We start from the raw sequence: 26,371 nt of genomic DNA, 5'->3' as shown, positions 1-26,371 counted from the left end.
CGAAAGAGGGAAAGAGAGAGAGAGAGAGAGAGGATGAGAAAGAGAGAAATTGAGAAAGAGAGAGAGATACGGCACATAGGTGCACATTCATGTATTATACACACATACACTTGCGCGTCCCACATCGGCTAATCTCGTATTTGCGCGATTAATTCTACGCGTTTAACGGAATCCCGTGTCTCGCTAATTACTCTGTCGCGAGCATTTCGCGCGCGCACTGACGATGCTGTTTTCGCGTTAATTATGGAATCCGTTGGCTAATGGGTCGTGCGAATAAAAGTGAGATCAATTTAGTTCGTGGCAGAAACTAACAGCAGAATTATTTTGAGTAGAACGAGATCACATTCCACATTCACGCGTTCGTACGAATAATCTTTTACGAGTCGTCATTCGTTTTGTATTTTACAACGTTTGCCTGAACCGTCGGTCGTCCCGATTATTTTGATCGTAACAAATTGCACACCAGAAGCGAGTCAGCTGCGTTCCAATATATCGCGCGTCATGCGTAAGAGTGACGCGGATCGTCCGCGTACGACGAGTTTAAAGCCACGTTTAAGCCGTATGGGGCTTAGGTGCGTCTATTTTCTAGCAAGGTCCCTAAACCGGAGATTAAAGCTATCGCTCTGCGCGAGGGCGCTCCAAAAATCCAGGGATTACGTCTAGGCAGCAACGGCGACGGCGGATATGAATTAATTTCGACGTTAAGAGCTATCGCGTCTCTCATTTATAACAACGGCCCCTTTTTGCGCGTTTCCCGTCGCTCTCCGCGAATCCATGGGTATGTCCCACTTTATCATAAAATAATTTATTACCATACGGTTTAAGAATGCAGAAAGGATTCGAAAAGTACATGAAATCGTACAGTTCAGATATAAAATATAACTTTGTCTGAGACAGGCGCTTTCCTCATTATTTTAATATAATAATGCGTATTTTGTAAGTCTAGAGCTGCGGTCCACTTGACGCTACAAATGCTTCAAAGCAATCCTTTTCTCCTTTCTTTCAATGAAGAAAGAAGGAGCAGAAGAACGCTTTAAAGCATTTGTAGCGTCAAGTGGATCGCAGCCTAAATCTTTCAATGATATATAAATTTTTGTTGAAGAAACAAAGAAAAAATTCTTGAAATTAATGAGGAAACAATCAGATTTTACAAATCAGGGCACGCGGAATACCTCATCGTAAAACGCTTTCGCTCCCGTAAAAGTGCCCGTGCCCGCAGCGTTACCAACGCAGCGCGATGCGCGGTGCATTTCGGTACAACCGGTACGGGGGTTTGTTCGGCGTGTCGGGGTGCTTTTCGCGCTGACAATACCGCAATGCACAGGTTGGCCTAATAAAACTATGATCGCCGGATAAAACAGTGCAGTGCACGCTGGTAATTAGCGGTATACATAAATCATTGGCAGCGCGCCGCGTAAATGCATACGCACACGTGTACGTGCGCTCGTACGCGTGCGTACGCCTATTACAACCCCCCCTCCCAAACGCGATGCCGCCTCCGGCAAATTTCCCCTCCCGTCTCCGCCACCGTCGGCCACAGTTCACCGAGTAAATGAATACCCGTGTAACGGCGAACGCAAACGTTGTGACACTCGCCTCTTCTTTTCGCCCACACAAAGTAATCTTTGATTTCATCTATAGCTATTTGCGCGCGAGAGATACGAGTCTGGAAACGGGCTACTCCGCGGGTATAGAATCAATATCGACATATCACAACTATCACGAGACAATAGCTTACACAGATCGGCGTCAAAAGTATTTTCTTTTTATAATTACTGAATTATTGTCGTGAATGTTCGTTTCGAAAGCGATACCGAATCTTCCACACGACAAGACGCGTCCGTTAATCACTCCCTACTGTAATAATGCCTCTTCTCTCTATGCCGCTTGTCGCACCTGAGAATTGACTCGTCGCCGCTCGAGTAATACGATTCCGTTCTCCGTCTTCCCCGCGGAACATTTCATCTATAATCATGGCGTTACGCCTATTACCGCTCGCCTCGGCCGCGTATCGTTTTCAAGTGCACACGAATATGCTCGCGCCGTCGATGACGTTCGCTTTTTCGTCTCTCTCTCTCTCTCTCTCTCTCTCTCTCTCTCTCTCTCTCTCTCTCTCTCTCTCTTTCTCTCTCTGTGACTGTCTCTGTCTCTGAGGGCACCGGGCGCGAGGGTGCGCGCGTTTGTCGGGGACTGGTATCGGACGCGGGGACCCGGCATCGGCGGGATGGAACGACCGATGCCGGGGGGCAGTCAGGGGTATCAAGAGGGCGGGAGGGAACGGGAAGTGGCAGGTCTATCGCCATCGGAGCCGGGAATGCGAGTCTAGGTTATCCGGTGACAAAGCAGGTTCGACTCGCGCGCAACGAGGCCCTCTCGGCACGTCGGATTATCACCATTGAAAATGGTGCAACCGAAACCCCACTGTTCGGATGCAGCCGCGCTTGAACGCGATACGTGCGCGCGGCGCGACACAACCAAAACCGGAAGCGAATTCCTTGTCGCGCCGCCCGGGAATTTATTGTCGATCTCGCGGCGTGAAACGATTACGGTTTTGTAGTTTGTACCCTGGTTGCGATCTCTGCCTTTGTCGTTTATCGTTAGAGTTTGACCTCTCTACGATTTGTTCTTCCTTTTGTAATACGACACGCAAACGCGTCGTGCGTCACAACGAAAAACGTTTAATAGATTTTGAAATAAAATTTTAATCCATGGATAAAAAAAGCGCCTGTCGTGAGCACTGATGAAACGTCGTAATGCAAAATAGCCGATGAGAACGTATCTCCTATTTGTATAGACCGATCATGAATTTTTCTCCATACATTTCTATCTATCTGTTCGGTTATCTATCGCGAAATTCCGGAAACGATCCTCCCACTAGAGCGACGCCGCGTCGATTGGCTCACCGCGATCACTATGCTCGCATACGATGGGCGCTCTTTATCGAGGATCCGGCGTCGAAACCGCAGGTCGAAAATCATCAACACCGTGGCGGCACGCGCCCCAGCAAAACGAGACAATTCGCATGGTTCTTGCGCCTCCGATGCGCGAAACGACCGGCGGAACGGAGGGAGGTAAGGCGTACCATCCCCCGGGGGGTTGTAGCTAAATTGGCGGCAGTATATTACCGGTCGGACCGGCGCATTTAATTTGAATATAATCGCGGAAGGAGATCTCTCAGGAGCTCGGGGGCACTCCGTGGCGCGGGACTGCGTGACGGTGACCGGAAGTGCTCCCGGGACACCGGAAACAAAATGGCCGCTTTCTCTCTCTCCTCAACCCTCTCTCGACCACACACCACCACCACCGCCTTGGCGCCGTCACCTCGTCCTATCGCACACGACGCCCACCTATATCGCTTACTTTACCCGGCTGCGAGAGCGTCCGCCCTCTTTCTCACCCCCTCGTCTTCACCCTCGAGAATCGTAGGGCAAAATTAACTTTGCATTGTCCTTATTCCGAGGATCTCGCGCGGGTTAGCTCTGGGATAATGGCAGGGCCGTGCTGAGATACAAGTTCGGCAAGACGAGTAATAACTGTAGTACAGCGATAGTGTATTATCCATCGCGAGGTGGGATGCTATAATCCGCGCGATTTTAATTGCCGAATCCCTTGAACATTGACACGCGGATATTTTTTTCCATTTTAAATAGCTATTAGGCACTATAATGAAATAATAAATTCCGGAACTCCCAGGTTGTTCCATTTCCATTTATCTGTCATTTCCATGTTATTAAGTTTTTTAATGGTAAATTTGACTATATGATTATAATTTGAAATAAAATTATTTTTAATAAAAATGTCTAGGTAGTGTCGTCATTTATCGCAATTTTCATTTCAATTATTTAAACATTCTATAATATCGAGCCCTAAATCGAAATTCTATCGAATCAGAGACTGCATAAAATTAATTAAAAAATATGATCTCATCTATTTTCTATCCTGAAATGTAGCTTATCCCAGAAGTACTACAATTTTATTTGCATCGCTATATAATTACTCAAAAGCTAGAGATGACTCAAAAGAATTATACTGGCTATCTTGTATCAAATTTCATGATTTGTACCATGTGTTATTATTTAAATATTGTTCCTGGATATTCGACGTACGCCAGACGTTGATATACGATCGGGCGTGGTTTTGCGACGCTTATAACACGGGTGTCGCTATCGGAAAGTCAATAAATGGTGTCAATGTCGTAAGTTACGTGTAACTGCTCGCTCGCAGGTAAGGGGAGTTTAGTGATTTAGGAGTAATTGCGATGCCGGGCGATGATTCGCGTGGGAATGCAACAGGGCACAGTGTTCGATAAGCTCCGCGGAACAATAACAATTAAACCGGCTAACTCGTAATGCCAAAATACAATATAAGCACGAACAATGCTGCGCCCGTCGGTCGGCGGGGAAGGACGAGCAGTCGTCCGACAATGCCCGCCGTGCTTTCGTTAGACAAAGGCGAGACTTACGAAGCTTCCTCGGGCAGAGATCGTAAGTCGAGGAAGAGCTTAAGCCGGTCGCGTCTTACTACGCGGTCGTTTCAGAGCGCGCGAGGAGAGATCGTAGAATTTAATTAAAATCTACCCGACCGCTCTCTCTCTCTCTCTCTTTCTCTTTCGAAACTTTACGTTTCAGAAAATGTTGCGAGGCCGACGACTCGCCGTGATTTACGAGCGTACACATTTCGCTTTTTCATTATACAATAATTATCAATGCGTGATTATTGATACAATTATTTGACAAGCTAATAACGTAGCGTGTGTGTGTATCTCTCCCGCGTTGGTTATTAATTAATTATTGCGATGCATTAACTGTGTTATGTTGATGACAATCGCGCTGCCAAAGCCGATTTTCGCCACCCGAAAGTTTTACCGCAAAATATGTGCAAATTACCGGCTTATTTTCATCCGTACATGCGAGCGCGACGTACGGATATAATTTCTTCATCCGTATTTTGCGTATATTTCGCTCGGACTCATCCGCGGCATCTCGCGCGCAAGCGACACTTTAAATTAATCCGCGTAACTCGTCGATGCTCGCGAACACGAGCGGCCGCCGACGAATTGGTGGTCGAAACGCAGCCGCGATAAATCTCGAAACTGCGCGACGCACAAAGTGCGTCATCGGCTTTAAATAGCGTGCACGCGCGAGAGATATCCACCACGCACCGATGGGACGGTATAAATTTGATATTTTTTTTATCCACGCGTTCGATCGCCGTGAGATATTAGCCGAGAATCACGCTAGGAAAACAGGCGAAAGCGTTCGCCCCGTTAATGCCGTTTATATGATGGGCTTTTATAATTTTATTAAGCGCGCTCTTCGATTCGCTCACAGTTCTCCCATTATTGCTTGAGAAAACATCGTTAATAATGATACCGTCACAGATGAAGCGTGATTACATTAGCGTTAGAATAATTCTGTGCCACCGTAGAAAAATATTTGGCAACCGCTCGGTAATCTTAAGTTTTCTGTCACAAGTTATACTTGCGAATTTACATCTCGTCGTGCGCTGAAGCGCTGAATACGATGTAGAAATTTGAATTTTCTTACCTAATCCTCTTAGGCCGTAACTATAGTTTCACGTAGCATCGTGATAAACGCGAATACAAGCACCGACAGTTTTTAAAAGCCATAGCAGTTACCTTCTGATTTTTTCGTCATTTAATAATAAATAAATTGAAACAGTCGCAGTCGCGCTTGTAAGACGGTGGTATCAAGAAAATTAGCATATAAATTGAAATGTTCACGTAATTATCATATAATTATCGTGGAAGGATATTAACAGGAACCCAACGGTACGTTATACGTTAAGTTGGAGGATTAAATTTTCATACTTGAACTCTCGCGCGGCTATCACGAACGATTCGTCCAATCCAAGGCCCTTCATTACCGTCGCGTTTGCACGTCCGCTCGTCAATGAGTAATCCGCACTTCCGTATCGCGATACAAACTCAGGTGGCCGACGAAGGGAAAAGAGAGAAAGAAACCGGCCGCGGCGGTCTTAACCCTTACCGAGTTCTCGAAGCACGGCTTCCACCTCGGGAGCGTATGATTAAACAACTCAGGTGTTTTATGCTCGGCTCGGTGGTGATCGCGTGACCCAACGGCCACATCCGTTTCCGCCTTTGCGTACGGTCAACCTCTTCGACCCCTGACCAATGGTTCGCCTTAAGGGTGCGCGTTACCGCATCGACCGCGAAAGAAAGTATACTTTCCGCTGACGTATCTTTAAGCCATAATCGGCTTCGCTCGATAGTCACGCGTCGACGACGAGCTCTTCGCGACGAGAGCCGTTAAATTTTACTTCGTGACGACTGCCACTCCCCGCGACGACGATTTTGTTTCCGCGTTCTTTAAGGACATCCGTTTCAGGATTTAGATCATGTCGCGCGAGACGGTGGCTTTTAATTTGTATATAAAAGACTATTTTTTCTAATGTTTTGTAGAAATCATTATTAGTTATATTATAGTTCAATATATTATATATATTTTTTATTATATACTCTATCTCTCTCTCTCAATAGTCTATTAATCCATAGAAACATAAACGTGTACAAAACTTGCGCGTTCCTTTCAGCGCTCTGACGTGCGCTTTCGATGTTTCGGTCTTGTAGCTCGAATCAATTCAGACTAGACAGCCGTAGGGTGCAAGAAAGGTCGGGCAAATGTCGGGAAGTGACATTAAATGCCGAAATGCCATCGACCCTGTGAAGTGGCATAAAGAAGCGATCCCGTCGTTTCCCGTCCTTTTTCAACCTGACGTAACTTATTTCATATCAATACGGCATTTAATCGATCTACAAAATTCTTCTAAAATGTACTATATATGAAGACAGTATGACAAATTTATGGGAAATGTATAATAGCAATAAAGATAAATAAAATAAATTAGAATAAAGTAAAATAATAATTTGATTCTGTACATAGTATTTGTATATACAAGTCTGAGAGAGAAAAACGAAACAAGAAATAGAAACAAAAACAAAGGAGAAAAAGAAATGGTATAAGCCTGTAAAATTGAGTTGATTTAACTAAGATAATGAAATAGCTATTAAAAGATACAATATATCTAAAAAGAGAGAAACAGAAAGAAAGTGCAATTATAATCGTTTAAATGGAGTTTAATTATTTCGGCGTTGGAAGCCAGCGCTCGCCGTCATTAAATTAAATAATTGCATTGTGTCCTTTTAAAAGAAAATATAAAAATCGAAACTTTATACGTTTTATTCTTCCCGTTATACGGGCGGTTTTTTACAAATTTAATTTGAATAAATAAAATATTAATATGTCGAAATCTACACAGAGATTAATTCAGCTCTCTCCCCAAAGTTATAATCAGCACATACGTAAAACGGACGCTTTTGGTAACTAGCCGAGCCAAACGGTTGGGCACCGAATGATTCAACTGTTTTGGACAACCAAAGACACGGGGGTATAATTAATTCGGCTATTCGGCTTTATCGCTGCGCTATTATACTCGGACGTATCTCTTGCCGCGAATATTCGGTCTGCTCTCTCTCCCTCCGGAGATTCGTGAGTTTTCCGAGAAATTAGTCGGCATGATTTGCATCTGACGTGCACCTCGAGGCACCCACACGTCGCTCGCATAGTTTGCAACTTTCCTAGCCTCTCTCTCTCTCTCTCTCTCTCTCTCTCTCTCTCTCTCTCTTCTCTTTTCCCTCTCCTGGCGAATGTCTCCGAATGCCTTCGCATCCACGTCGGAAGCTCTCGCGTCAATTATGCTCGTCAAGAGAGGAAACGTCGAGCGGATTCTTCTCGCTCTACTACGGCATTGATCCTCTACGAAAGTCTCGAGTTAGGGGAGCGAACCAACGTTTACATCGACCGTAATATGGAACGAGAGACATAACGTCTAATTTTACCAAAAACAAATAACTTATTCGTAGATATTAGTATATATTAGATATTCGTGTATATTTATTTTACAAAATTTCAAAGCTTTTGTTAAAACAGTTCCGACAATCGTGACTCTTTGATGGGATTCTAGTGAAGTTCTAAGAAAAGAACTAAATACTTGGAAAACATGTTGCCCGTCATTTTGCGCAAAGAGAAGAGTATAGAGATGGAGAAGCTGTCCTCTTCGTGGCGTCTCGCAAAAGCGTAACGTGCGGGCTCTCGAGCCTTCGCGCACCGATTATCTCCATTCGGCAGATCCGCCGAGGCGTCTCGGCGCTCGAGTCCCGGCTTTCGAACGAGACTCGGCTTAACTCGGTTGTTGTGAATAAGTAAGCGAAGTGTTGCGAAGTGCTGCAGAAGTTAGGCAAACCCCCGGGCGCGCGCGGCTGGGGTGGCTCGAATTAAATTGTTATACGGATGAGCTGCCACGAGGAATACTCGAGCAAGCGACTTTGCCGTCGCCGCCGACGTCGGCGCCGCCGGGTGTGAATGTTTAATTACCGGCTTTCATTATTGTTAATAAAATAATAGCGCCGCCGAAGGGGGGCCCGCGGAAGCGAGACCACGCTTCGGCGCAACGTGAATCGAAACTTGTTGTTTCGTCGGCGCGTTTCTTGGAATTCCGCTGATTATTGAATACAGTTAATACGGTTAATATATTATATAGTTTCAATCTTAATACCGTTTTATTCTCTTTAAATTTAAATAAAAGATTCTTTTTTTGCGAGGAAGAAAATTATCACATCGTATCGTTATTTGCGTTCTTACCTATGATTGCACTGTTGACAAGCGAAACATTCCAAGTGGTAAACGTTGGTCCTCGCGCGCATCACCATCTCGAAAGCTGGAATAACTTTGCTGCACGCTGCGCAATGACCGGTATTTCCAAAGAGTCTGTCAAACACAAAAAAAATAGACATAATACTCTATTATATAATTATTCTATATATTTTATATATTAAGTAATTATATGAACCCGATACAATATTCTTTTATGTTATGTATTGATTCTTTGAGGATTGTGTGCGACAATCATATATAAAGATATCGCGAATTAAGATTCGCGATACCTTTATATGATTGTCGCACAATTAAATATCGCCGTAAAATATAATATACTATCGGAACTTGTGAAGCCTGACTTTTGTCACGACGCAAGAAAAATCGTTCGTTCGATGACGAGAGCGAGCGGAAAGTTTCACCCCGTGCGCGACGAAAACCAATAAGCTTACGGGCACCGCGAATATGCCGTCTTCAAATATTGGGCCATTAATAAAGGCCACAATGTTTCGACGGTGCGTGTTCCTCATGCGGACGCGCCACCTGCGCGCATTCCCTCGGGACTCTGTAATCTCAACACAGTTTATTTGCTCTCGTTTGTGTTTATATGGGATGTGGGTGTATTCGATAAGGGAAATTCATCTGTAAAATTCGATTTGTTGCCGCCGCTCGCTTCGATTTCGTCTTCTCCCCTCCGCAATAGCGTCTTTCGTCAATCGCTTTTGTCAATCTGTCTGTCTGTTTACTGACTCGCCGACACGAGATGCGCAACGCTATCGAATCCGCGAAAATCTTGCCGAAAATATTTTTACGAGAAACTGATCGATTAAATTGTTCGTTATTTACCGTAGATAGTCTCTTTTGCAAAGGATGAGATTAGCCTTGGTGTAGAGCGTCGAACCGACCTCGCCAAGCCTGCAGTCGCAACATCCACATTTCAAGCAGTCTTCGTGCCAATACATGTCCAATGCTTTCAGAAGATATCTGTTTAAATAGAATTATTATTTGATAGCATCTGAATATAAAAAATACAAGCGTGTTTATTAAACTTATAGAAAATATGCTTTTTATAACTGTACATATATATTGTAAAAGATTCAGGTTTTTCTTCTCTCCGGATTTATTTAATGTGTTTTAACTACGAGAGATTGATCTTAGTGCAATAATAGCACACTGAAAATTATGACTTTAATATAAAAATTGTAGTTACATAAACTTAAATTTTAAGAATTGAGTAATATTACCGACTAAAAAATTTTATTAAAAATAAAGAAAAGAGATTACTCTAATACTACTCTATGATTTTATTTAAGTTTAGTTTGTTTCGGCAAAATTCCTTATATAATAATTTAGAAATTAAATGCAATTATTTTATATTCTACAACTATGTCGAGCGTGCATTATTATAAAGTTTTCTATTTGTAATTATAATTACTCATTTCATTCAAATATCAAGTTACGAATTTTGGACAGCGTGCAGTTTGACTTCCATTAGAAAAAATCATTTAATTCAGTTCATATGTCTGAGAAAATAAAGCATTGCAGACGATTAGCGTTATTTCAGGATATTAGGATGTGAAACGTACACGTAGCGTTGCGTCACGCAAATGAAGCGGAACACTTACCTCTCCGTAATCGTCTTTCCGCAACCCGCGCATTCCTGTTGAGTGGCCCCGTTCTTGCCCGGTTCGCTTTTGCTCCCATCCATAGTCATTTTATCGCCTGCAACATGGTACAGAAAATGTTGGCTTAATCACCATCGTAGAAACTATGGATCGTATGTTTGTCGTGTCTCGTAAAATTTAAGCCGAACACAAGCGCGATATCTCGGACTTTGTCATTATACATATTTATATTTGGTATATTGATTTCGCTCTGACGACGGTGAGAATTGATTCAATATCACTTATTTATTACAAAAGCTGTTTCTTATACGTTGTCACTTTGATCCGGAAGCCGCGACGGTCGGATCGACTTCCGCCGACAGTTGCCGGCGTCCAGGATCGAATGAGTAATCGCGTTCGCGTGCTTTTAACAAGTTTCACCGGCATCTGGCACTATAGAATGTCGGCTTGTCTATGAGTAATTAGAGTTACGGCTTGAGAATTTAACGGCGCGGTTAGTGCCATCTGTGTCCACCCCGTTCGGCCCGTTCGGGCGTGTAGCCTTTCTCATCCCCCGCGAATCTCCCCCCCGCATCGGAGCGTCCCATCCCTATGGTCTCTTTCTCGCGATGTGGTCAGAGTTTAGAATCGAATTAGTTTGACCCTCCCACTCCTACCTCTTCCTCCACTTATTGCGCGTTTAAGCACCACCGGCTCCGAAACAACCCAACGACTCGGGTAGCCGACCGCTGTCCGTGCTCTGGATAAACATTAGGTAATTTCTCTGAAGAACCACGGTGTCCTTTTAAGTGTATAATACTGTATAAGAATAGCATAACGCTTACACAGATCGTAACAGAAAAAAAAACGCGTAATTCTTCTGCCGAATTGACGGAAATGTATACAAATTTCCTGTAAATATGTTACTTATTCCATCGAGAACGTTTTTCGGAAAATGTAATTTCTTTAATTGGTGAATGTACATGTTAGACAAACAGCAAGATATTGTTGGATTGTTTGGTCTTGACTCGGTTAACGTCGCGTATATTGGTCGGTCTTTTTCCTCGGGCGATGTCCACCGGGCGCACTACGCCAAGTTCGATCTCAGTCACCCGGTATATTTACGAGCTCATACCCGCGCGCGGATGCTATGAGCGAAGTTTGTGCGGTTTCAATATGTCCTTCCCTCCTCTCCCCCTTAACATGGACACAATATTACGCGGGTTAATATCTTCCGTGCGGTCGGGGACTTCGGGGCAAATATTAATACAATGCCTTTGATCCGTTAATTATTAACGGCGACGGGGATGAAAAATCCGTATCGCCTTGGCGAAACGCGAAAATTGCCGAGGACAAAAACCAGATGCCGGATGATGCCCCCGTTTTCCGATGCGCTTCTAATTAAACGCCTTTGTGTCGCGGATAAGCGGACGGGACCCGCATACGCAGAATGTGTATGTGTGCATGTATTTGTGCGCGCGCGCGTGCGTGTGTTTTTTTGCGCGACACAGACGCGACGGAGGCAACGCGCGGTGGCGGAAAGTTTTCGTCCACGGTAACGAGAGACGCCTCCGTGCACACCGAGGCACCTCGGTTACAATCGCGTACGCGGGGGCGAGTTAATTAATCGAGTTGAATCGATTACACGCTTTACCTCCGCCCGCGGGTTACCGATAAATTGAATATACGTTATAAATAATAGTACGATTGTTATTCGCGGGCGTGCACACACCTACTCGGGGTAATGATTAATGGAATAACTAACTAGCGGGGTAAATTATGCAAACTATTAAATCCGCCCGCACACATATAAACTTTCCCACATAATAATCGCTAGGCGATATCGATTGGCGCGATATGTTAAATTTATGTTGCTCTTTTGGCGGACCTCGCCAATGTAATTAGATCAGATTGAAAACAGTTTAGGTTTTCTTTTCCCTTTTTTTTCGCAGCACTCGCGAATGTGCGTGTATGAGTTTTGTACACGTGTACTTTACCTTCGCGTTGCGTCTACGCGTTTCAACAGAATTTCCGTAGCGGCTGTGTGTCCGCTTGGTCGTCGCGCGTTAGACTCTCGGACGGCGAAACGTTGCTGTTTCGCGAACGGAAGTGGCGAGAGTGTTTCCTTTGAAACTCGAAATCCTCCCTCGTACGAACTACGATACTACAGAAATATTTGGAGTTACGTGCAATGGAATTTCACCGCAGAAATTCCTGCGGACGCCGACCTGGATTCCGCCGACGACCTCGAAAACCTTCGACCGCCAAGTCAGGTTGGCGCTCAATTTCCACTTTGTATTTAACCGCGATTTTCATCGGTGCGGTGGGTGTGGTTTTCCCCTCGGAAAGAACATTCGTCCTTTCAGCCGATTTCGTAACCGACAGTTATAAATTTGATCGTGATGGTTGACTTTGACGGTTAACTGTTTCTCTTCCCAAATCGTGAACGCGTCGAAACGAAGAAAACTGTCCCCGCGCGAAATTCGCGAACAATCGTCGATTTTCAAGTGCCGGCGTCGGTTTTTGCGATTAATTACACGGCCGAGGTTACTGTCGTCGAGAAGCCAGCGGAGCACGGTGGAAACAGCTCGCTCAAACGTTACCGAGGAGGGTCCATAACGAGAGGTTTCCCTTCGAAAGCGGCTCGCATCGCTGACCGCCGGAACTGTTCATCAGCTACGTGATCGAATCATCCACGGACGCTGATCCTCAAAGCATCGATAATTCGATTAACCGCTACACGTTCGAGAACCGCTAACCTGTCGACGAGTCGGTATACGTAATACGTATTCTCCTTGACCAAGCCGTTGCCCGCCCGCCGCTACGCTCTCGATGGTCATTATCGTCGCGATGGTATTACGCCATGGGGATTGCCTGCCCCCTCGTGCCGATCGAGAGGATACGGTTGTAAGGAGAGCGTAATTCAAAAACCATAGCTTTGATCATTCATTCATTTCAAATTGACATTTCTAGACGATTTATCTCATGACGCGATCAAGATCCCTTAATCAGGACTATTCAGTAAATTAGGCGCGGGTCTAAAAAATCAGTAAAAATCTTCCCCAATATTGTAAGAAACGCGTCTGTAAAATCAAGAATACGTAACAGTAGGGCGGGGGCGATCTGCTTATCGACGTAGCCGAGCAGTCTCGATGCAACTCTCTCAAGGCTCCGCCCTGCAGCATCCATGACACTCCCAGCGTGCCACCCCCGGATCTCTTGAAGAAATAGAAAGACAGCGCGCTGCGCCCTGGTGTCTTGGAAACTTAATTCGTCAATACCCCTTGCCTCCACTCGACCAATTTTCTGCAGCTTACGATCCGAGAGATACCATCGACATTCCGATATTTTCATTAAAGACAAATCAGTTTTTGTTTAGAAAAGAAACCTTTATATGACAGGGATGTTATACGTGCTATTTTATATTAATCCTATTAATCTCGTTTATTTTTCAATCCGATATAGTTTTAATAAATGTATATCATTATCGTCCGCATCCGTCCTCTCCTATTTTCTTTTCTTCTCCGACTTGCGGAGGGAAGAAAATCCCTTACGTCAGGAAGCGCTTACCGAAATTTCCACTCGTCCAGGGGGCACGAGAGCGGCGCGGTCGCGCTTTTGTCTTTAATAATGCTTCTGCAGCGGCGTTATCTCTTACTTTTAGAACGAGCGAGCGGCCGGGCGCGGGCGTCCGGAGAGTCGGTCCATTAATTAGGCGGGCCGCATTAAGCCGAGCATTAATATACTCCGCTGGCTGTTTTGTTTTATCCCGCAGGAAGGACGTAACCTACCCCGAAGGCTAACGGCGAGGGCGGGTGTGCCGGGAGTCGGGGGCAGGGCAGGGGACGAGGGGAATTATCCCGATGCGGGGGCAACCTGCTAATCCGACCTGGCATGCAACGCCAAGCCACCGCCGCCTTATCCCGGGGGGCTGTTTAAATTCCGTAAATCGCCCGCGAGAACGTTTCTCGGCCCCGGGTGCCGACGGTGCGCGTTGCCGACGGTGAACGGCCGCTCTCGAGAAATTAGGGAGATAAGATTCGAGCCGCGTGCCGTTAGTCACGTGCGAAACACGGGATGCCATCAGCAGATTTCTTCTCCCCAAGAGGAGCCATCACGACAATGCTTATAGCGACGAGCGTGTAGCACGCGAATAGAAATAATTAAACATATAATTGTGTAATTGGCATTTGCTGTGACAATTGGCATTGGCTTGGGATAATCTTTACAGATTTATCTGATATAAATTGAAGGTAATAATAATAATCATGGAAACTTAGGGCAATGTTCGCCTTCCATTTATATAAGAATAAATCTCAAGAAATTATTTATTCTAAACAAAAAACTGCCTTAATAATCGCTTTGTATCTTTGCCATTGTTCCCGTTGAATAATATCGGCTTCAATTTTTGCGTGGAGGGCTGCCATCGTATTTTTCCAGACGATTACCGAAGTGTTTCCACACGTGGGTGTCTGTAACTACTTCAGTGAACGAGTTCCCATACCGTCCGTCGCCCACTCGAAATCGTCGCTTTCATTGCGCCGTCGGCTCGTTACTTCACATTTAATACGTTGGCGAAAACGCGCGATAGCGGTACAATACGTTGCGAAATCGGCTTAAGTTTATACTTGGATCGACTCGTCGGGCGCGAGGAGTAAGAGCCCCCGGTATAACGACGTAATTTAACGTCCGAAAGGAATATTTCCCACGGAATAAATCTCGCGTAACAGCGCCAGTGAAATCCTCGTTTACCCGGCGTTCAACCCTTGCTAATGGGGGTAATTTAAGGGATGTTTTAAGCGCCCCCGGGTCACACGTGAGCCGCACAAAAAGTTCGCGTATTACGGCCGTGGCCGCCGTAATCACGCATTAGCATTCCGAACGGTCGGAGCAGCCATGATATTCCGGATACGCTGAGAACGGTGCACTTAAACTTCCGTTTCAAAAAGGGAAGTCGACTTGTAGTGTTTAAATTTTCTTCCGCGTGATACGATGAAATTGCGCGTAGAATTCGACGAAATATCTCGTTTTCTATATGGTAAAATACGAAATTTTTGATTTTAAATAATATTTAATCTTTAGACTCTAATTTTATTATTTCTTTTATGAAGTTCTACACTAATAATTATTTGTTATACGCTTACATTTTTTTCTTTCCTATTTTGATGATATAACGTAAAGTAATTATATATTATCTCATTAAAAATAAAGATGCAGTATTAGTTTTTCTATAATTATTAAATTGTTATAAATAGAAACAGTCTTACAGGTTCTAACATACTTTGTTAAAAGAGATACAAGATGAAGATTGAGAGTAATATGAATTGAAAAATAACCACCATTTATTCTTACGTGACTTGTTTATCATCCCGAATTTTATTCGCCGTTCACGTAATGCAAATTATACTATCATACTCCCATTGGCGTTTATTTCTTACGACATACGAACGGCGAATACCGCGTCTGAAACAATATAATACTTGAACGAAAATTGTTTTCGTTCTTGCCGTAACGACGCGCTTCTCTTAAGCCGTCATCGCGCGCGAAATCTCCGTTCTCCCGACACCCCCGACCGTCGAGAAGAAAAGGCAGTACCGTGAAACGGGCCGTTTAACAAGCTCTTTCGCGCCGATAAACGCGCCCGACGCGTCTCCATTCTCTTCCCCCCTATTTTCCGCCTTTACCCCCTCGCCACTCTCTTTCCCATTCGCCGCGCTCTCTCTCGCCAGACCACGGCTAATGAAATTCTGGTCAGGTCGCGGAATTCTTTCGTCAGGTGGTGATGCCACCTAACTCCCCGCTGCGTTGTCGACTCTTGTATTTATCTTCTTTTTTCCCTGTCCTCATCTCTCTTCCGCCCACCCCCTCGCCGGTTTCTGTCTCTACGGCATGGGAGCTTGCAGTCTCCTGACAGCGGTACGGCGAGGACGGCGGGCGAAAAGGGGGATTAGGGGACGAAGAGGACGACGGGGGTTGCGTGCGTCCTGGCGCGGAGGGTCGGTGGCTGAAATGGGGTGGTGTGCAGTCAGATTACGCTAAGCTATGCCCGTACGTGCTCGCATGGAAGTTCCACCCCTCACCGGGTTTGCCACCCGGCCTGGGAAAATGTATTTATTGTTGTTTGTCCAGCGTTCTGTATATAGCCGTCGGTAGCGCGAGCGAGACGAGACGAGGGCCGAGGGGGGTAGGCAGGGGGATGGAGGACCGCGGGGTTTTGCTCGAGGTTGAGGTTGAAAAAAAATTGCCCGGGGACGGCCACGACGACGCGGAGTATAAATTCCACCGACGCTCGCACCTCCGCTCGCGCCGCTCCGGTCCATCCGCTCTCACGCCGGAGCCGCTTTACTCCTTTTTGGGTTTTTCGATCCGCAAAGCGGACGCGTAAATAAACTGGATGACCACCCCGAAGAGATACCGACGCCCCGACGTGGAAACACCCGCGATAGAAAACCACGTTGCGCAGTGCGCGAGACATGCACAATCTAGGAAAAAAAAGAAACGTTATATCCTATATCTTATACGGAAAGCTATATGCTTCTATGCTTTTTATTTTAATTTTATTTTTTAATTCTAAGATATCTGTAATTAAAGCACTTTGAGGAAATATGTACAATTTGCGTAAAAAAAAAAGTTTCAGAAATGAAATCGTACGTTTCGAGGCAACAAAGAAATTGAAGGAAAAATTAATTCTAAATCTTTTTTCTTTACAATGAGATGTAGGTGAAAAAAATATTTTAGCACTTCTTAGCAATTAAAATCAAAGTACGTATTCTGATTGTCATTGCTCACGACGATCGCTTATTTTGCTAATAATATAGGGATCGAGAACTATCACTGCCGTTCGCCATTCGATCCGATTCTCTCGAACCGATACGGCTGGGCCGGCGACGACAAAGGGGCCGTAACTACTCCGGAAACTTTTATCTTGCAGGATTAATGGACGGATTAAAGTATTTGCGGCGGGATGCGGGCTGATTGGGGTAAATCGTAGAGGGATTAGAACTTGATTGGCTAATTTGTAAGTGTCCCCGGCAGCCGGCGCCAACTTAACGATCGATCGGTTTGCCTCCTGCCACATACGTGTGCTCGGTGATACGGCACACGGGCGAATCGACCCTCTTAGGCGTAATAATCGCGAAATAAATGGATTGGATTCTGCGTATGCATACGATATTAATTCGAAATATATCGAGCGCTTGTTAATAACTAATGCCGGAAATCGGTAGCTCTCCGTGGCACGCGATTTCGGAAGCTGGCACTCGAATCATCCCACTCCCCCCCCCCGTGACAGAAGCACCTCGAGGCAACTTAATGTGCGGCCAGTACAGGCGGCTGGCCGCTAGACTGATTTACATCGCGTCCCTTTACCGGACGCGGTAAGCACGGCCGGCGGGAAGCTGCGGTCAGCTGAGAAACGTAGCCTGTGATCAGTCTCGTGCCGTTCCACATCGAGCGAAACCGACGGTAACTAATCTCGTCTCTCATTTACACGCGCGCTACGTTAGTGTATCTCCTGCCTGTTATACAATCGGTCGTACAACGTTCGAGGAACCGATCAGTGACGCTAATTAGAGGAAACTCGGCAGAAGGCATAAGATCCATTTGCGACTCAAGAAGGAAAACACGGAACACGGTTCTCTGTGAAACAAATCGATAAATTTTTTATTTTTATCGCGATAGCATACCTCTGGAAAAAAGAGCGTTGCAGTTGAAAAAAATACACGACGCGATTCGCCGAGCAACTTAGGAGGGCAAACGGGGGAGGAAGAGTAAACGACAAAACCCTCGGCGGGGCGGAGATACAGGGAGAGGAGAGGAGAGGAGAGATGCATCGACGCATTATAGTTTAACAACCAAACTCCCGTGTCGTTTGTACCCGGCTGCTCTCGACCCTCGTTTCGCGTGGCTCTGATCGACGTTTCGAAATATTTTCCGACTGGTGGACGTCCAGACGCTGCGCTTCCTGTCTCCTTACAATTCCCGCAGACAGGTTCCTACGGCGGAACACGCCCGGGGACAAAACCGTCCCGCGATGATGGACTCGCTCGAAGATAAGGGGGCATTCATGACGAAGACAAAACGTGGCGCAACCGCGTAGTTGTGCAGCGTCGCCAGAGCCTGTGTGTCCCTCCTCCCCTAACGGCGGCCGGTTTGCCGTACGCGGGACAATAAACGAAAACTTTTATTATTAATGTTTCGCGGCAAGATAACGCGTGGCGATCCCGTCGCTGTAACAGAAACGCGCCGGCGATTTCTGTTGCGGCGTCCGCGTATCGCTCGCCGTTGTTGCCGACAACGATTCTTCATCCGCCACGCTGCTCTCCTCTTCCGTTCTTAACCTTCGGACGATACCGAAATCATTTGAATTCGCAGGTAACCGTTATACTGAAAGCAAATAACTGTGAGCGTAGGAATGCTAATTAAATCATTATTAAATTTATTCCTACGTAGAGAGAGAAAGAGAGAAACATTCCTCGAATTGTTTGGCATTGCGGGAATAAATTCCGCGCTTTGTTCAAATTTCGGCGAAGACCGCGGTCTGTTGCGGCGCGTGAGATTAACTCGGGCTCTCCACTCTAGTTGAGGCTTGGTCACAAGTAACTCATCCGAGGCGCTCTGTCCGCAGTAAGACGAAGGTCCGGACACTCGGGACATATTCTTGGTCGTTGCGCGTGAGTTAGGACCGCTCCAGAAATCGCAGCCGTTAACGGCTAACGTAAATAACGTAGAAGCGGTTTACGCCATGGTCAGAGGGCTCCACGTTTCTCGAGCGATCTTCTCTTCTCCTCTTTCGTTCAAGATGCAAGATCCTAATTTTGCAAAACATGACGATTATTTTAAATTATTATTCGCGATTACAATATAAGTTTAAATTAAAATAAAAGCAACATTTTTTACCGCGTAACATAAAAAACGATGTTGCAAGCGATGTCTAATTAATAATAACATTACAAATAATAGTTAATTTTTAATTTTAATGAGTCGCCGAGTGGAGTCATATATAGTAATTATGATAGGCCGAAAATTTCAATTTATACTCCGCTGAGAGTTAATAATGCGAAAGAAAACGCTTGACCGGTAGTGAACTTTTCTCTTTTACCTCCATCGTACCTACCATCGATCTTAGTCTTTATCGAATTATTGTAGAAAATCGAGTTTCGAATAAGTTAGCGGTAAGCGATCGACATAAAGGGCGAAGATTATGGAGAAAAAAGAAAGGAGAGATAGAGAAAGGGAGGGAAAGAGAGCAGGGTGTTAGTTATTCTTCGCGGTCACTGTCTACGTGTTTCGACAGTCCGGACGTGGTCGCTCGCGAACGAGAACACTTAATCCGAGTGGTGCTCGATTAAACTGGTGACAGGGAACGTCAGGCCACTGCCGTGCACCGTGATATATCGTTGCTCGGGAGAAGAGTCCGTATAAAAGCGCGAAGAGCGAAGGGAGGAATTTATGTGCATCCACGGTCTTACGGAGAAAGCGACGGGTGCTACAGCACCCGGATTGGACTTGTTGATTCCGGAAAGAACGGCCTAAGATAACATTCGAATTACTTTAATTTAGGGAGAGAAGATTCTCTTAAATTCGAGTAATCTTAAGATTCTCTTAAATTAAGATGTATATCACGAAGGAGCTTCGTTTCGATGGCAAAGCGTCGACACATTTTGATAGTAATGCATACTGAAAAATATTTCTATCGAGTTATACGGAAACTCTGAATGCAATGTCGATATTAATTAGTCGTTAATAATGCGGTCAAGATTGCCAATGGTTATTCGGTCAATCCGTCCATCTCTGTCCTATATACGAAGCAAAATACATCGCAGGATATACACAGGGTAGGAGGACAGGCGAGGATAGAATAGCTAGGAGATAGTCTGCGAGCCAGCCGATAGCGGCAAATGACCATTGCTGACATCACATCGTCCTAGTATACTCCCCGATAATTATGTACCCGTTTACACGCGGCAACCCAACAAGGCCGCTGCTTGGTCAGCCTTTGCTTAGGATCTTGATGACCGGTCCTTTTGTTAGTCTCGGTAGGGAGTGAATACAAGAAATATGTAGAAAGGGAATAGAACAATATATCACAGGATGCCGTCTCATCGATCGCGAATCTTGAAATAATTTGCCTGCGATAACACGCTTGCAAGCTGCGAGTTTACTTGCACATTGATTTATTGAATTCTGAACTACTTATTTTAGAGAAAGGACGCTTTAATTTAAAATTCTTATTTTTTGAGAAACAAAAAATATATCGTAACATAAATACAATTGCGTAAAGATATTTTATTATTATTCTATTTAATTGTACACATCCGTTGAACCGAAGCCTTTTATACATGGGTTTCCGTGTAAAAAAGTATCGTGCATGATGAAACAACATTGCTGCTTTCGATATTTCTGAAATAAAGCGTTCTTTGAAATAAGAATTAAATAACATTTTTAGGATTTCTTAAGCAATCATTATTTATTTTAAATACTCTGAATGCTATAAAAAATTGCGCATTTAAGGATAAGTATAAAGCTTACAAAGCTTCTACCTCGCGTTGCTTCTTATTACTGTCACGGAATATCACGTCCGACGACGGATGGCTCAGCGATGGAACCTCCGCCGAGCGGATGAGCCGGTACCCGAGAAAGTCAGGTCAGCGGAGTTATTGTTTTCGCGACGAATGCACATAAAATAATGGAACCTCGAAAGTGCGCGGCAAGGCGCGCGGGAGACGGGAAAAAAAATATATCGCGCGTAATACGAGCGACAGCGCCATAGGGGTTCCGCACACTTCACGTATGGCGGCCGAGGAACTATTGTCAGCGGCCGCCGCGCGCCGCGGCGCGTCTCGCTCTGGCAGCGACGGGCAAAAGATACGCTCGTTCCCGGGGCACTTCGGATTTATCGCAAGTTTAACATTACACAGAAGTTGGAAACGGCGCGAGGGATTCTGCCGGATATTTATACGGTTTGAATGCACGCACGAGGATCACTCTAATGGTTTTATTATACTGATACCCGCGGGATTTCTTGGTGGACGCATTCGCACCCGCATGATTTCCGCGGCTTCTCGTTTCGAGGTATCGCAGACCTCTTCGCCAGGAAAGGCACGAGAAAGATGATATAAAAATTCCGCGACGGCATACGCAGTGGCGAGGTGGCGCCTTCGTCCTGACAAAAACTTAACTCGAATCACCAAAATTTAATTTAAAAAAAATAATGGCAGTAAACGCCAACAAAATGAGACATTTTTTTAAACGCGCCAGTCGCAGATCGCATTTTGTCGTTGAAAAATTGTCGATCCTTCATTCTAATACGCGACCCTAGTGCTATTATTCTCACGTACTTCGGCGAACACCCTGTATAAGCCGCGAAGCGAACCGTGGCGGAGCGGATGATGGTTCCGAAATGTGGCTTCGACGCATCTTTTCTATCGGCGAGGACGATTTATCATCCCGAACGTTCCATAGGAATATTGAATACGACAAGATAATCTCTCGACACCCATCCCTCCCCCCGCCACCGCCCCTCGCCCAACGCCCAGAACGATCCCCGTTTTGCGGTGGAGTCGGTAACGGCCGTGCTTAATGTACCGCACCGGGCCGATAAGCTGTTATACCGTCGTGACGTGGCCTCCAGTTTTTGCCCCGCGGAGCGCAAACATCCCTTTCTTCGTCGTGACGCACGTGACAGTGACAGCATTCACCGTCAGTGCGTTATCTGCGTTGCGAGCCGGCTTGATAATGCGCGAAAAGGGTTAAATAACCGCTTCAAATGACGCGGCACGATAAACAATACCGGCATCATAATTTAAGACTTGAATGCGAATCAGTGTATTATAAATATTATCCAAGCTGATTCTTCTACGGCTGAATTTCCCGGCGCTGTCTCACGGTGTTTATCGAACAGTTTGCGTCGTAGGATCGTGACGAACAAGTTTACATTAGCTCTTCCGAACGATAAGCCCGTCTATATTAAAGCAACATCGCTGCCAGCGAAGCTGGCAGCGTCGTTAGCTTTATCGTGCAAAGCTACCGTCAATGTTAGCGAGAACGCCAATCTTCCTGCAGTTGCGATGAAAAAGGTATTCGCAAATTTTACGTAAACTTCTCTCGTAAACTGTTCTCGCTGGTACAAGTATTTTAATTTTTCACACTATTATTGAATTTTAGAGATTCAAAATAGTTGTGTGGCTAATCCCTTTGTGGCTTGAAAATATTTGTTGAGGTCTACAGAGATGTTTGATTTCCTTTATATGAAAGTGATACAAATGTCAAAAAATTACGCTGCACAAACATTTGAAGGGCCGATAACATTGAGTATTTTTCGATGTGTTACATCTCTCTCGGCGCGTTACACGGCAAATATTTTCATAACATCCGTTTAATCTCCCATCAGAGCGTATTTTTCAAGTACCGCGCGTTTGACAGAGATATTTTTAATTGATATCCTGCATTGTGCGGCATGTACCATCAAATTTATGAGTTATCAATATTGAAAGCCGGGTTTAGTATAGTCTTCTACTGGTATCTATATGTATCTCAAAAGTAGAAACATCCTGATAGAAACTTCAAAGATAAGTAGCCGAGTAGCGTTTCGGCGAAGGTTTCCTCGCGGGAGAACAAGCTCTCAGATATTACGAAACATGGCACGAACTTTCATAGCTATCGGTCCTATCTATAACTTCGCCGAATTTCGCACTCAAAACTGAAGAAGAGAAGGAAAGAGAGAGAGAGAGAGAGAGAGAGAGAGAGAGAGTGGAAGGAAGGGAGATGGAAAGGGTTAGCAGCTTATCTCCCCGAATCACGCGGTCTCCCGATACGCTTTGGATGCTCTCGCCCGGTCAAGATGGTAATCGAGATCTCGCGGCTTAATTATGCGAAGTTCAGTCGACGGATCCGAGCAGTTATGCTAATCCGACCTTATTAATAAGGACTCGAGTCAGAGCGCAGAACGGTAGCCCTAACCCTTCGTTAAGACCTTCAATCCCCTCCATCTTTCTCCCCGCCGCCCTCGCAGCCCGGAATTGCACCCTTTGAATACCCCGCCATCGTCGGGGTAAGCGAGATTTCTCATATAATCGTTTTATCCCCCGTTTACTTTCGGGGACCTTCCGCGTGCTTGGGAAAATCAGCACGCCCTGTAACGCTTTTTGGATTAGCAACGCCGCGCCGGTACGTATTAGGTCATTTATTAAGAATATGGCTTACCTTTTCAGAGTCGATATACTTTTGCGTGAAAATCTAAAATTAGATATTATGTTGAATTACAAACATAATCAACCAAAATTTTCAATTTAAATTATCATAAACTTTACTTTCTTAAATCAATGCCAAAGAACGGCAAATTATATAATAACTTATTAATTTTATAGTAATAACTGACTACGTTGGTCTTCTCCTTTAATTAATTTAGTATTCAGATATCAGTGTTTCGTACACAGACTCTTTAATTTATCACCAAAGAATAAGATAGTCCAAGACTGTCAAATCCGGAATTATTCTATTTTGTGTGTGTGTATATATATATATTTTTATTTTCTCTTTCTGTTTTTCACTCTATCGTCACAATTTTGATACCGCAATCAAATTGATCTATCGTTTTTTACGATGTTTACGTATCTGCAATGCGCTTCGGGGCCAAAGTTAACCGGCGTCGCGACGCTACGCTACCATCCCCGCGAGTTAAACGACAGTACGTCAGCCCTGAACAGCAAGATCAATGACCACGCCTATCGCGACCGCACGTGGTACAATGGGAAATCTAACGAGTCCAGTTAGGGAAAATAATAGTTGTCGTCGGCTACGCGCTCGCTTTGTCACTGGACCCGGGCGGACAAAGGCGCCGTCATCGTTTTTGACGGTGCGCCGTCGGCTTTGAATAACCAGGAGCGACACAGGTGTCACGACAAGTGGTTCGCTCTGACAGCCGGTTATCGGTTATCGGTTATCGGCTATCGAGAACTTTCGAACTTACTGGCCCTTGACAAGACGGCGCGTCGAATTTTACCGTTGACGTGCCCGCGAATCGCGATGTCGCTCTCATTTGAGATCTGCGAGGGTTAATCATGATCCTCTTCGCGACGCGACGAGTTCTAAAAGGGACGCTAATCGCGTATCATTTTTATCAATCATTAAAACTTGACAGGTAGACGGCTATATAATGATGAACAATACGGACATCGAAACTCTCGAATTAGGACGGAAGACGCGTGTAAAAAATTGTTGGCTTTGAAATTACATCATCCTATTTGTTTTGCAATATATTGTCTTGTGTTTACTGAATTCTTTTACAAAGAATTATATAGCGTTTGGATATCTTGTGTTCCCACAAGCCGTTGAGCAAATGTGATAAATTATCGTGCGCGATAATATTATTAAGGGCGAAGATACGATCGAGTCATAATCGAATGGACGTAAGACGCTTCTGCAATAAACGAGACACGGATCTGGTTTCACGGCTGCCTCCGAGGAGGAATGGATAGAAGGAACGGTTCTGGTGGTTACAGCGGGGCATGGAAACGCTGTGGAGGGACCAAGGGGTTGGGGCGGAGTTAGTTTCCGTGGCATTGACGTTCCACAATACAGCCCCGATGCCGTTGACACCCCTATTTGCAACGACCCCGACGCAATCTCTGCCGTCGCGCGAAACTGCGTCCCGAAAATGCGCCAAGGCGGATCTTATTCAGCCTCTTCCGGCCTCTCGACGCGCTTCCGGACGAGCCCGGAAGCCTCCGAAAAGAACTCCGTCGTAGGTCTGGCGGAGCACGAATTTTTTCGTGCGTCGTGAGAAAAGTCTTCGCCTCTTTGATATTAGTCTCGTGTTTTATCGCAGCCTATACAACGAACTGATGGAAGGTTTAGCAGTTGAAAGATTTAGGAATTATTTACGAAAATGTTTTTTTTTTATTTTTTTGAACGAGTAACCACAAAATTACGACGATTTCATGCGGATTCCTTAGCTTTTCTCTAGCTCCGCATTCGAAAGGGGGAGAATTCGCGTAGTCACGGTAATAATAGTGGCGATCGATGAGATGCAGGTGTAATGAGTATTCGTGGTGTAACCTGACGTATCTTGAAGCTCCCTCTCGATCCATGATCGATCGCGTCTCCTTTGGAGACGCGCTAATGGCTTCGACAAGCGTTACGGTTGTAACTCCAATATCCTATCGTCAGCGGGAACGGGGCGCGAATTCGTCGCGTAAATTCTATTATCGTACGGCTTATCGCGAGTATTCGTAGTACAATGGATAATATCGGCGCTTACCGTCCTCGAACGACCGTAAGCGTCGATCGGTGACGTCACTATCAGTTGTTTCCGCCTCACCAGGCACCACTCCATGCCATCCCGGCAAGATGGCGTCAGTTCACCAACGCGATTCGCCCGCATATGCACTCGGAGATTTAGTGTTGCAAAAAAAACGGGGAATGGTAAAGATCTGTCTGCAAACGTGTCCAACATACGAGCGATTTAATCTCCAATTTAGAACACAACGCGCCGTTCGCTTTCGATGACTTTTTTAATGAACATTTAAAAGATTGTAGTTTTAACGACAGACCATTACGTTCTATAATACTTGCAAAATAATAGTCGTAATATGAAACTGTTAAGACAAATAATATTTAATTACTAATGATTGATTTTGGTACAAAATTACAGAGTCAAGAGCCAAGAGAAAATGAACGTAATCAAAGAAACATCTGAGACTTCGACGATGCATATTTGGATTGTTCTTCCAAGAGACCGATCTCCAAGTTTGTTCTAGGTAAATCTTCTAGTCTCTGTCAAGTTAAGGGATCATTAGTTCCATAGAACTGCTAAAAGACCATTAGCTCGCGTCCATCTCCGGACGATGCAAAACTTGATTCGCGATCTTGCTTATCTCGGGACGGCACGAACGCGGACCACCCGGGGGTATTTTTGCCGGTGGCCTATCCGGGCGTTATCTTTCGCGCCGGTACGTACCGATAATGGTGGCAGTCATTCGCGGATGATACGCCGAGATAGCCCGGGCGATAGGCGAGGACGGAAAATGCGGCGGCGGCGGCGGCGGTCGAAATCCGGCTAATGGTTTCACTGAA

The 26,371-nt window shown here is 45.2% G+C and overlaps 1 protein-coding gene across 1 annotated transcript in view; it reads right to left on the bottom strand.

Annotated features, from left to right (window-relative positions):
* The window catches only part of LOC143898969 (LIM domain only protein 3), a 77,453-nt gene that overhangs the window by 25,093 nt on the left and 25,989 nt on the right, over positions 1-26,371 (bottom strand). The window contains exons 2-4 of the mRNA XM_077408837.1: positions 10,319-10,415; positions 9,540-9,677; positions 8,682-8,807 (exon numbers count right to left, since the gene is read on the bottom strand). Coding sequence (XP_077264963.1) covers positions 8,682-8,807; positions 9,540-9,677; positions 10,319-10,407 — 353 coding nt within the window. The 5' untranslated portion in view covers positions 10,408-10,415. The remainder of the gene's footprint in view (positions 1-8,681; positions 8,808-9,539; positions 9,678-10,318; positions 10,416-26,371) is intronic.

The sequence above is a fragment of the Temnothorax americanus genome, unplaced genomic scaffold, assembly GCF_048541705.1.
Source record: "Temnothorax americanus isolate GAGA-0224 unplaced genomic scaffold, ASM4854170v1 Scaffold25, whole genome shotgun sequence".
NCBI lineage: Eukaryota > Metazoa > Arthropoda > Insecta > Hymenoptera > Formicidae > Temnothorax > Temnothorax americanus.
The sequence above is the reverse complement of the archived record's forward strand: the minus strand, read 5'-3'. Positions and strand labels throughout refer to the sequence as shown.